This window comes from Lutra lutra, chromosome 6, assembly GCF_902655055.1.
Source record: "Lutra lutra chromosome 6, mLutLut1.2, whole genome shotgun sequence".
In the NCBI taxonomy this organism is placed as follows: Eukaryota; Metazoa; Chordata; class Mammalia; order Carnivora; family Mustelidae; genus Lutra; species Lutra lutra.
In genome coordinates, this window is record NC_062283.1 from 70,081,225 (window position 1) to 70,093,739 (window position 12,515).

At 49.4% G+C, this 12,515-nt stretch overlaps 1 protein-coding gene across 3 annotated transcripts; it reads left to right on the forward strand.

Annotated features, from left to right (window-relative positions):
- Window positions 1-4,017: 4,017 nt before the first annotated feature.
- VGLL2 (vestigial like family member 2) lies at window positions 4,018-12,025 on the forward strand. Of its 3 annotated transcripts, none has more exons than XM_047734773.1 (4): window positions 4,018-4,320; window positions 6,552-6,864; window positions 8,927-9,454; window positions 10,612-10,739. In XM_047734773.1, the coding sequence occupies exons 1-4, from the start codon at window positions 4,240-4,242 to the stop codon at window positions 10,653-10,655; spliced, it is 966 nt and encodes a 321-aa protein (XP_047590729.1). In that variant the 5' UTR covers window positions 4,018-4,239; the 3' UTR covers window positions 10,656-10,739. The 3 variants fall into 3 exon arrangements, with proteins under 3 accessions (XP_047590729.1, XP_047590732.1, XP_047590731.1); XM_047734776.1 differs by lacking the exon at window positions 10,612-10,739 and adding an exon at window positions 4,531-4,685 and having other exon boundaries at window positions 8,927-10,261; XM_047734775.1 differs by lacking the exon at window positions 10,612-10,739 and adding an exon at window positions 10,758-12,025 and having other exon boundaries at window positions 4,019-4,320.
- Window positions 12,026-12,515: the final 490 nt, after the last annotated feature.

A 12,515-nucleotide genomic window follows, 5' to 3' on the forward strand; every position in this document is an offset into this window, starting at 1 on the left:
GGGTTTAGGGGTTAAACAAAAGCCTATGAGATTACCACTGTGTTCATCTCCTTTGGTTGGCAGCATAAGGCAACATAAAATGCCAACAGTCAATGATCCAAATAAATCATGGGTGAGGGAGGGCCTGGGATGGCTGCAGGTCAGTTCTCCAAATTTGTTCTATTCTGACATCCTTCCTTTAAAGTTGCTTCTTTGCAGTTTTCAGAATAAGATGACACAGGTGGATGGAAAAATTCTGAAGGTATTGAAGTCAATTTGCTTAGGAAAATGATAGACAATCCTCCTGAAGACAAAATAAAGTATTTCATTGTGATATCTTGAAACATGTAATCATTCAAAAGCAATTAACTTCACTTGTTAACTTCAAGAGTAAAGGCATCTTTTATTTTCACAGTTCTAGATATTGTTAGAATTGCACACTAGTGGGAAAAAAAAGAATCGAACCCTAAAATGGGATACCAAAAGGAAATTTTGGTGGAATTAACTACTTTCATTTGGCAAATGCTCAATAAATTGCCATGAAGCTATCATAAGTGGAAGTCATTTCTAAAAGAATATTCATTTCTAAAAGATATTCCCTCTGCCCCTTTAGGATGTTAAAAGGCAGTTAGATAGCTGTCATGGTAATAGTGGACCTTTCTGAGAATGTTGATACATTTGTCAGGAGAGCCAAATTCAGGGACATATAACTGTCTGTGTGTAGTCTCTTCTAACATAACTGGAGGAAAGAGAGAGAGGGGAAGGAAGGAAGAGAATTTCCTCCCGTTTTCCATAGTCCATTTCTAAGGCTCTGAATCAAAATATCCCAACTTCGTTGAGTTCAAGTCCTGGTGGTTTGTCACTTCTTTGATGAGTTCATGTCCTAGTGGTCTGAAGGTCTGCGAGAGTAGAGGAGGCAGAGGGGATTACATTTAGTTTTACTTTCCTACTTCGGCATGTAACCAAGACACAATCTCCTCTGATAGAGAAATACCACCTTTGTGTAAAGGACAGCTTTCCAGGTACACGAAAAAAACTGACCTTGCTCCAATCAGTGGACGTACTGTAAAGCTTCCAACTCTTCATTTTTCTTCCCTACCTTGGATTTGGGAAGAAGCAACTCTTTTCCTCAATAAATTCAAATAGATGTTTACTGGCCCCAATTCCCTGTGTTCCTTTAAACTCCTGAGCAACCAGTAGCCTTACTTAGCTTGAGCAAGGTTTTCAAAAATTGGTTCAAGTACGGGAGAATGAGAAATGTGAAAAGAAAGCAGCCTTAGGCAACTGGCATAACATTCGCTTCATTGTCTTTGTTGGAAACGTGGGATGTCACCGCTCCTGTAATCCTCTTCAAACATAACTACCATTTTGCTGAACCTCGCTGGATGCGAAGAGGTTGTCGTTATTTTCTCCTGAATTTGTGGGAAAACCAAAGTTCCCCTGGTCCCATTGTCAAAGTCAAGTAAAAATATCAAAGTGATGGGTACGGGGGGATAGGAGGTACCCCCTGGAAGGTGAGCCCGGACAAGAATGGAGATGCCCAGCCCTCTCTAGGCGCGCGACCAGGCACTCACGTCCCAGCGATTTAACCACGCGGTACTGCGGGCCGCCTGCCACCACGCGGAGCCTGGGTAGCGCGGAAAGGAGTGCGCTGCGGCGAAGGACGCTCAGTCCCCCCCGCCCCCGGAGATGCTCTAGCTGGAGGAAGCCAAAGTAGAAACTCTGTGTCCACAGATAGACAGAGGACCTGTGCAGAAGGGGAGAGTGTGACCCTTCGTAGTCGCGCCAAGTGGCCGTGATCTGTCGTGGGCGCGGCGGCTGCGTGGGCACCTCCGCTCCCACTCAGAGTTGACTCCGCGAGCGCCGGCCTGTGGAGCCTGAACCAGGTGCGGGGCAGGGCGGAGCGGCCCTTCGCAGCTCCCGCACGCCTAGGCGGTGAGGAAGACTCGGACCTACACGACCACGTCCCGCCTCCAGGAGGGCACACTGCGGCTCTTTGTATGAAGGTTCGCTCTTTAGCCTCCAGAGAAAACAAAGGCGACTCCTCCGGAACACCGTGGGCGGGAGGCTTGAGTTGGGGGCGGGAAGGGTGTTCTGCTCCACCCGTGCACCTAGATCGCCAAAGGTCTAGGAGCCCGCCCAGCTCAGCAGGAGGCAATCTGGACCCTAAAAAGGCTTGCGTAAAACTGGACTGAGTGGTGTCTTTGTTTTGTTTTGTTTTCATTTATTTTAACTTTCTTTAAAGTCGACATTGTAGGGCGCCTGGGTGGCTCAGTGGGTTGAGCCGCTGCCTTTGGCTCAGGTCATGATCTCAGGGTCCTGGGATCGAGTCCTTCGTCGGGCTCTCTGCTCAGCAGGGAGCCTACTTCCCTCTCTCTCTCTGCCTGCCTCTCTGTCTACTTGTGATCTCTCTCTGTTAAATAAATAAATAAAATCTTAAAAAAAAAAAAAGTCGACATTGTACTTAAACTCTTCGGTCGCTTGGGACACCGCACCATTTATAAAACGAACTGAGACTTGGAGCCATTACGCATTTATTACTCGGGCAAAACCAAAACCTCAACCTGAAAACAATTTGGCATAAATATTCTCGTTTTGAAGACAAATATATCTTTAAGGGTTCATTTGTTGGCAGTTTTACAACCTGGGAATCGATGTCAGAATTTTTGTTGTTTTTAAACTGGGTAATAACTGGAGTTCGTGATGCACGCTGCCTCTCCCTTGGTTCTGGGCTCTCAGTGTTCCCAAGTTCTGCCCCCGCCGCCCTCTCAAGTCAGGCCCACCATTACTCCTGCAATGCCCTTTCCACCCCCTGATCCAGCCACACCGACAGTGTGGTCTCGATTCATCCCTAAACTTATGGGACGGAGGACTCCACTGTGAAACCCTGCTCCCCAGGGGCTGTGTTGGAAGTGCGGAGTGCTTCGGGAAGGATGAAGAGCGTCGCAGGAAGCCCTTTCGAACCAGGAGAGCTCTCGGCAGGAAAGAGAACAGCGATGTACGTTTCACAATTGAAACGCAACCTTTCAACCGTCTAAAATAAAACATAAAATCGCAGCTCCCGTTTTACTGGTTGAAGAGGCAGCAAAAGTCCTCTCTGACTTCCTGCATTCCCTAATGACTCCTCTTTCAGTCAATAAGCCCTCGTCCCAAAAAGTTGCGGTAGCTTAAAAGGACTTCAGGCCGTGGAGACCCGGGGCTGCAAGGGATTGGGTAGGGCTTCCTGGACTCCTCGAAAGCAACTCACACCGGGAGCCACCGGAGGCAAGGAGCGAATAGCGCCGACGGAGCGAGTTTGGGTGGAGGACTTCCAAGAGAAAGTGTCAGGATGGAACGCTAAAGAGGCAGGAGGGACCGACCCCAGTGAGCGGAATTGAGGGGTGGAGGCTGGCGGCGGGCGGGCGGGCTGGGTCCGAGGAGGCGCATCAGGGCGGTCATTACCGGCTTCAGCCATTGCCATTTCCCCCGCAGAGGAAGCTCCTCCGCGCCCGGCAGGAGTCTCCCGACTCCCTTGACTTCCTGTCTGAGGTGACACGGATACCCTAGGGGATTCCTGGGGAGCGCGCTGTTCCTCCTGGCCCTCACTAGAAGCTGAGAGCAGATAATCTGCGCCACCTGGCCACCCCCGGACTCACACACTCTCAACCCTCCAGTCTGAGGCCGGGGCTCTCCCACGGGACCTTTGCCACCACGCATCAAACTTCTTTCTCCCCCCAAGTGTGAGAACCCCCACTTTCCCTCTCCTGCACTCCTCCCTCCCTCTCTGCCTTTTCTGTCTCTGTCTTGGTTTGCTTCCCTGTCCAGCTTTAGCCAGGGAATCCTGCTTCTCTTGGTGCGAAGCCTCAGGGCTCAGGCTCGGAGTTGAGCAGTTCACCGCACCCTTGGCTACCAGCTCGCCGCCGGGCAGCCGGGGGAAACACGCCGGTAGCCCCTCGGGCCCAGTCCCTGGCTCCCCATTGGCCCCCCGGTCCCCGCCCCCTCCGCGGCCGGGAGTGGCGTCAGCACGCCAGTCCAGCGTGGGGTTTAAATGCCCACTAGCGGGAGCCCGGGCGCTTCCATCTCGGAGCGCGGTCTGGGTTGAAATTGCCGGGGTGGGAGGGGAGCCTGCGAGCGGGATCCCGAGCCGGTGAGCGCGCTGGCCACCGCTCCGCCGCCGATGACTCCGGAGCTCGGGTCCAGGCGCCGCCCATGCAGTATCACTGCGTTCCACCGACCCAGAGTTGATGAAAAAACACTTAGCCGTCTTCGCAGCGGGGAGCCATGAGCTGTCTGGATGTTATGTACCAAGTCTATGGTCCTCCGCAGCCTTACTTTGCAGCCGCCTACACCCCCTACCACCAGGTAAGTGTCTCTCCCGGGGCCGGGACGTTGGAGACGGGTGGCGCGCCCCTGCTTCGTGGAGCACCGCCTGCACCCCGGGGTCCAGGGCACCTCCGCACTGGTCCGGGGCGTCCTACCAGCGGCGGGAGCCCCAGGGATGCGGGGATTGCCGGCGCTGCCACACGATAGGTTGAGCTAACCCTTAGCTTGTCCACTTGCTCTCTCGGGAAGGCAGCTAAACCCTGCTAATGAGTGCCCGGTGCTTCCGGGGAACGATCACACGAGGATCGCGCGAGCGATCTGTCGGACTCCACAGATTCTTCGGTGCGGGCGAGGGGAGATGAGAGCAAAGCTCGCGCGGGGAAAACCTAACTTTGGTCTCAAAGGTGAGAGAGACGAGAACAAAAGCAAAGACCGGTCTCTTTCTGTCTAAAATACAAAGGTCTGCGTTCTCACCCCTGCAAGTTTATCTAGGGAGTAACATTTTTCCCGTTTCAATTCTCAAGGGATCAGGCCAATTAATTCCGGAAACAGAGAATTCGTTACAAAGAGAACTGCGTGAAAGCGTGGGTTTTATAATCTTTGCTCTGCAAAGTTATGGGGATTATTATTGGGGTGCAATTGACCTGGCGGGTGCGAGCGTCGGAGATAGTATTTCGCCTTTCTAGAGCCTGAGTGGCTGCATCAGGCTCTCCTGTCGTCCACAAACCCACCTGTAAGAAGACCCCTTTACCCCGTTTCGGCAAACTCTAGAAGTTTCGATTAATTATTTCAATTCCTCTCTTCTCCGGGCTGAGTCTGGTAGACCAGTTTTTCTTTCCGCGTCTCAGCCGATATTGTCGAAACTGAAGACCGTAGTCCAGTAAGAGAATAAGATCACACACCCAGGGAGACTTAGGAGTCGGAAGCAGGTTCCAAAGTGAGGGCCTGACTCCTCCTGTTCAAGAGAGACTGAAATACATCCCACCCTCCCTCCACCCCTCCAAGTTTTTGCCAATTTTGACTGCGAATTCAGAATGTCCCTTCGAAAATTTCCTGATGCATTAATAATGGCAGGTGTAGGTTTTGCTTTTTGCCTTTTCTTTTTAACCCCCTCCCCCTTTTAAACTTTCCATCTAGGACTTTGTTTAGTCTCACGATGTTAATTTAGGGAATCATCAGAGTCCCTCATTATAAGCCAAGCGGGGAATGTGGTGGAACTGGCGATACTTACCACTAAGTAACTCCAGTCTTTTGGTTTCAGCGTCTGAGATGGCTCCTTCCCAGGCTGGCACTATTGCAAGGAGGAGAGATGGGAATGGTTTTCTGTTTGGTCCTTTCTCCTCCCTGACCCTGGACCAACCCAACCTATGCCATTCAGTTCTCTGCTCATTTTTGTGTGATCAGCTGGCTTCAAGACCACCTCCGCCTGCATAAATGTCTTGACCCGGCATTCAGTCTATTGCTCATTTCTAAGAAAATATTTCAGCAGCTACATTTGGTTTTTAAAATTACTACAAGACAGCCACAATTTACCAATCCTTACAGCCAAGATCTTCTTTGTTCCTTGTTATTACTTGTTTCCTCAATGTGCCCAGAGATGGTGAGGGTCGAAATGCTCATAGTCCACTGGTTTTTTTTCTTATTCAAAAGAAGAGCTCTTTAAAAACTGAGATAGACCTTTAAGTAGACAGTTTATGGATTACCAAACAAATTTCAGCTTGCGTTTATTCACATGATCCATATCAGAATGTTACACCACATTGTTACCCCACTAGATTCTTTTCTAAATGGAACTATCTCTGACCTCTATAGCAGTTCTTCCTTAACATTTCTGGCTGCAATGGAGTGGATTTTGGCATTTTCGTGCTCTCTCGGGACAATACTTAAATCCTGCATCCTGTGCATCTGTCCTGGAATCTTAGGCAGGGGACAGTCAGGCCCTAACTGTACTTGGGTGCCCTTTATCCCTGGAGCCTGATTTAAAAAAATATATCTGCCCCGAGCCTGGCTCTGTGGTTAAACTCTGCTATCCTGGCATCTTCTGGGACTTTTTCCCTAACATCTTCAGAGAACTTTCCCTGTGGCCTGGCAGCAAGTCTGGGGAGATGGAGACACCAAGAAGGGCAGTTGGCGGCTCAAGAAGCACAGGGCTTAGGGCCTGGATGCCACTTTTCCCCCTGGATACCTTAGGGATCTGAGGGAGTGAAGTGGGAACCCAATTTGCCATCTCTTTTGAAATTGACCTCTCTGTTCTTTCTCTCTTGGAGCAGAAACTAGCCTATTACTCCAAAATGCAGGAAGCCCAAGAGTGCACCGCCAGCCCCAGCAACAGCACGGGCAGTGGCAGCTCCTCCTTTTCCAGCCAAACTCCAGCCAGTATCAAAGAGGAAGAAGGCAGCCCAGAGAAAGAGCGCCCACCCGAGGCCGAGTACATCAACTCCCGCTGCGTCCTCTTCACCTATTTCCAGGGGGACATCAGCTCTGTGGTGGACGAGCACTTCAGTAGGGCCCTGAGCCAGCCTAGCAGCTATTCCCCGAGCTGTACAAGCAACAAAGCATCCAGGAGCTCCGGGCCCTGGCGGGGTGAGTGAAAGGCCCACTTCTAAGGGCAGATACAGAGCCCTCTAGGCCTGAGCCCATCTAGGAAAGGCAGCCAAAAGAATACTAGGTGTCAGAGAGGAGGTGAGAATGGGGCTTGTGGAGAGGGTAGGTAAAAGGAAGGAAGGGGGAAAAAATCTCTCCTTTGAAGAGGCAGAGCAGAGCAGTGACCTACAAAAACCACTAGCCTTGGAACTGAGAGACCTGCATTTTCCCAAGGGCCCTGCATATCCTAGCAATATGACCTTGGGCAAGTCTTTTAACCCTTTTGAGGTCACTCTATTTATCGGTCTCCCAAATTAGAATAATACTCACCCTCTTAACTGTACCTGGAGATGGCTGTCCGGCAAATAGAAAAATGTATGTAAAAGTGCTGTGGGAATGTGAAGCTTCTAGCATTGTCCCAAGCCACGAGGAAGGTCTTCACCTACAACAACCTCCAGGGTGCTTAGCAGTTCCTGAAAATTTGCCCAGAGGAAAAAGTCCTAGATTCCACTGGAAGCAAAACCTGCTGATGAATGTCTCTTAAAACGTATGTATGGATGCTTTTTGCCAGGCTTCAGCTGCTTAGCAAAACTTGATGCAGAAAATGTCTTTCAGTAAGCAAGTAAAGTACCAAAGAAATAAAAATTTAGGTACAGCCAAAACATCTCTAAGGGTTTTCCCCAAACACATCCCCTCTTTATTGTTCTACCCTTCTCACAAAGCACTGCTTTATCTAGCCTGTGACAATGATTTATTGGTCAAGTCAACTAAAGCTCCCTTCTATTCTGAAATCTCAATCTCCTTTTAGTCCCAGGGAAAGGGTGGGGGTAACTATTTTGGGGTAAGCTTTCTCACTAAACTTAATTTTTGATGTATTGTATTAAGATGAGAAATGAGGATTTTGTAAAAAGAAAACAAATATTACATGGGGGGGGGATATGACAACCCTCACCCTCCCTTTTTCTCTTAAGAGTGTCTGACAGTTTGTGCCTAAATAAGATCCCAAATCATTAGTCTGGAATACAGAACATTCTTTTTATTCTCCAGTTGCCTAAATATTTTTAACAGGAAGACTGTTTGCTACTTAGAATGCATTTTCAACACATTTTTAATTCTCTAGTATGTGGGACAGATGCCTTCCCTAGAGGAGGTCCTGGATCAAGCCCACGGGCATTATATAGCTTTTTTTCCCTCCCTTTTCACTAAACACAATAAATTTTATCTAAATGCTGTTGTTCTCTTAAAATGCTTCCCAGTGCTAGGGGTCAACAGTGGTAACTGGCCATAAGAATTATTATTATTCCTGGCGTCCACACTTCAAGGGACAAATATTACTAATTAAAACTTTAAAGATCGTCCCTTTGTGTCCCTCTGCAAATAATACAACTGCTCCTTTAATATGTCCAGTTTATTCTTTCGCTTGAGTTCTTGGAAAAAAAATATTTGAAAGAAGGTTTCTAGAAAGGAGGCTAATAATAGCAAGACTTTGAAATATGTCGATGGACTTCCAGTCTATCAGAGGCCTTGGAGGGGCACATTTTCTGGAGCTGGGGAGGCTGAAGCGCGAGAGCGGGTAGTGAAATCGCTAGGCGGCTGACCAAGAGTGAGAAGAGGTATCTTTAGCTTGGGAAGAGGATGCGGGCTGGGACATGGAGGCCGCGTCTACCCCGAGGCCGCCGGGGCAGAGCAACCTGGAGTCGGAGGAAGCTCCCTGCGCCCCAAAACTGGAACTGAAGGGAGTGTCTCTCCTTTCTTCCTCTCCCAGTCTGTCCTGGGGTTTCCGCACTGGAGACGCGTCTGCAAACTCCGAGGAAGCGGTCCTCCTTCCCAAAGGGTTTCCCCTATTTTGCGGTGCCTCAACCTCGTATTCGCAGGCTGCAGCACCTCCAGAAAGGCGCCGCCCCCGAGGCCGGGCTACAGGTCCTCTCCCCGCCGCTGCTTTCCCGCCGGGTGCCCGCCCGGCGCGTTCAGCTTTCCCGCGGTGCAGGGTTGGCGCTTCCATCTCCCCCGAGGTGACGCGCTCCTCTCTTCCTTTCCTCCCCTCCGCCTCGCCGGCCTGCAGACGGCTCCTTCCCGATGAGCCAGCGCAGCTTCCCCGCCTCCTTCTGGAACAGCGCGTACCAGGCACCGGTGCCCGCGCCGCTGGGCAGCCCGCTGGCCGCCGCGCACTCGGAGCTGCCCTTCGCCGCGGCTGACCCCTACTCACCGGCCGCGCTGCACAGTCATCTGCACCAGGGCGCGGCCGAGCCCTGGCACCACGCGCATCCGCACCACGCGCACCCGCACCCGCACCACCCGTATGCGCTGGGCAGCGCTCTTGGCGCCCAGGCTGCCGCCTACCCGCGGCCCGCCGCGGTGCACGAGGTCTACGCGCCGCACTTCGACCCGCGCTATGGGCCGCTGCTGATGCCCGCAGCCTCAGGGCGCGCGGCCCGCCTCGCGCCAGCCCCGGCGCCGGCGCCCGGCAGCCCGCCCTGCGAGCTCTCCGCCAAGGGCGAGCCGACCGGCGCCGCGTGGGCCGCGCCCGGAGGACCTTTCGCCAGCCCCGCGGGGGACGTGGCCCAGGGTCTGGGACTCAGCGTGGACTCAGGTAAGCGGGAAAGGGAGCTTGGTCTCCCCGGACCCCTCCTGCCCTGTGTCCGACCCTGGGCTGAGCCCCGGATCCCCCTTAGTTCTCCTTGGAGACCCCAGTGAGATTTTGGCCCAAAGGTCTGCATGTCAGGGTTGCGCTTCAGCAGGCAGATGACGCAGTGTCGTCGGTGTGGGCAGAAAGAGAAAGAAAGACACTGCCCTAACCTGGCTAGTAGATACAATAAAGGATTTCCCCCACCCCCCAAATTTAAATAAGCAAGCAAGCAAGCAAACAGTTAAAACGGTTCTAGCTCTGCGCTGTTCAATTCTGTAAGCGCTAGCCACACGAACCTGTTGAGCGCTTCAAATGTGGCTAGGAAGAATTGGGATGTGCTGTACACGCAAACGACACACTGGATTTCAAAACTGTACAAGGAAAAAATGTACAATTCATCTCACTGATATTTATGTTGACTGCATGTTGGAATACTTTCGACACATTGCGTATTGAACATATTGGGTTAAATAAAATATATTACTAAGATGAATTCTCACCTGGTTCTTTTTACTTTTTTTCCAATGTGGCTGCTAGAAAATTTAGAATTATGCCTGCTGCTCCCATTGTGTTTTTATTGGACAGCGCGGATCTAGAGTACCTAGAGCTAAAAGTGTAGTTCAAAATCTTTTACAGCTTGGGGGGTGGGGGCGTACTGTGTCCTAGTGACAATTTTAAGGAAAGAAAAATGTGCTTCTGATATCAAACTAATTGCCAAGTTAAATAGGTCTCTTAAAATGTAAAAATTAAAGAGAATGTGGTTTCAATGACTATATTGAGTTTCTGGCTTAACGAGTTGAATTTGAAAAGTACATTCTTCTGCTTCCTTTATTTTTAGGGCATAACCAAAAAATGGTTTATACTATAAACATAATCATTGGCTTGTAGTCTTGCCCACGCGCCCTTTCTTCAGGTGAAGATTTGACATTTCTGTTGGCTTGGCTTTTACTTTCATTCATGCCCTTTAAGTGAATTCTGTGACATTCACAATAAAACAGTGGTGTTTGTCTTTCTCTTTCCTTAAATACCTGTGCCTTCCTGCCCCCAACCCCTTCTCTGTCCCTCTCTATTTCTCCTCTCCCTCTTTCTCTCTCTTTCTTTTGTTTTCTCTCTGTTGTCAGGTTTCCAGCGTCAGGATAAAAGCAAGGATCTGCACTGGTTTTAGACTGCCCACCTTGTTCCCTGTAGGTCTCTGCCTAGCGCCAGTTGCTGATGCTCAGAGCTGAAATCGAGTGGGTTTGTAATGGCTTCTGATCTTGGTTTGCAGCTCGTCGTTATTCCCTCTGTGGCACATCCCTCCTGAGCTGATCTGATGGCCCCGGGTTTCCCCTTCCCTTTCCCTTCTGACCAGCCACGGAGGTTCAGCATCTGGACCTCTCACTTCATGGATGAGGATGTGGGGGAAGGCAGAGACTTCAGACATCTCCACGTGTTGGGAAAACCAAAATATGCATCTTCAGAAACTTTGTCTAACTATATTCCTTCTGCGGAAAGAGCAGATCCAAAGACTCTGACTCATGTTTAATGACTTTTGGGCAAATCACTGGAAATACCTGTGGTGAACTCACTTAGGTGATATGTTGTCGTAAGTTTTCTTGGAAAGAGGAGGAAAAAAAGAGACTTTCTGGTGTGAATATTTTCTATGCTGATGTGAATTATGTCATTAAGTAGTGTGACCATCGCTCTCCTGATGTCTGTATCCTCACATTTAAAATGTATTTGTATTTGCATCGAAGACTGTGGTAGAGAAGTAAAAGAGGCCAATTCCTTCTTCCTCACTTCAAGGCCTCCAGCTCCCTTCGTGCCCACTCCCAGCAACACCCACTCCAGACACAAAAAGACACACTCTTTTCCTTTGGACTGTGAACATGGAAGCCTCAGCCTAAATGTGAGTGGCAAGTGGCTTATCTGGAGCCATCTGCCCAAGTCTTACTGAAATGCAGCTGTTGTAGGACAACTGTTGAAAACTCCAGAAATACATCGACCAAGGTGGCACTTCCCAGTGTTTGGCACGACAATTGCAATTGCACTGGATCTATTTTATGTGTGTGTGTGTGTGTGTGTGTGTGTGTGTGTGTGTGTGTGTGTGTGTGGATATATCATATTTTTTACGGGGAACATTTTACGATGAAAGAAGAAACCCTTCTCTGCCTTCTCTCCCACAAATTCCATCTCTCCTTTCATCCTCCTCTGGGTTGGTGTGTGTGGCGGGGGGGGGGGGGGGGGGGGAGCAGCAAGAAACCCGAACTGTCTCCATGAAGAAGAACCAAGAATCAACATAAGGGGAAGAAATGTCCACAGAGTCTCTAATACCTCGTATATTCCTCTCAGTCTCTGTGTTTACCGTTTGGTCACTTTCATTTTGGCACAGGGGAAGGGGTCTGTGCGTGGGCAAAGCTGAAGGTGATGAGGAAGAAGAAATGAACAGTAAAAATGTCTCTTTACTACAGGGTCGCTGTGTTATTTCATGAAAAGAAAATAAATGTCTTAGTCTTTCTTGAGTAGAATAAAATAATTTATAGTAGTACAATCTGATGTCAGTGACTAATACTACTTTATGTATATAGTGCTTCTTGTTTTTCCAAAGTGTTTGCCATTCTGTGAAAGCCTTTAACCCTTTTCCACTTGACATCAACCCTGGGAATGAGAAGTTAGGTATCCCACCTCTGTTTCACAAATGAGAAAATTGTGGCCCACAGAAGTCCAGGGCTTACCTGTCACATTTATTATTCTCCAGAAGAGAATTACTGTTGCTTCTTCCATTCTAGACTCTTAAGACAGTAGTCAGTTAAAAAGCATTTTTGAAGTATTGGTTATATTACAGTTTAATAAGGTAGGCTAAGAAAACAAACCTACTATGAGGCAAGAAAAAAGAAAGAGGAGAGAGAGAGAGAGACTGATATTTAGGAAATTAGGGGTCTGTTCTCTTAATTTTCTCTTGATGCCAAAATTGTATTCATTCACTGAAATACCTGAAAGCAATATTTTGTGTCATGTTCAAATTGCCCTTCTAGATTGTTAAAGC

Coding starts and splice junctions, on each gene's coding strand:
- VGLL2 (XM_047734773.1), top strand. CDS start 4,240: ATGAGCTGTCTGGATGTTATGTACCAAGTCTATGGTCCTCCGCAGCCT. Junction 4,321..6,551: donor CCTACACCCCCTACCACCAG/GTAAGTGTCTCT, acceptor CTCTTGGAGCAG/AAACTAGCCTATTACTCCAA. Junction 9,455..10,611: donor GGGACTCAGCGTGGACTCAG/GTAAGCGGGAAA, acceptor CTCTGTTGTCAG/GTTTCCAGCGTCAGGATAAA.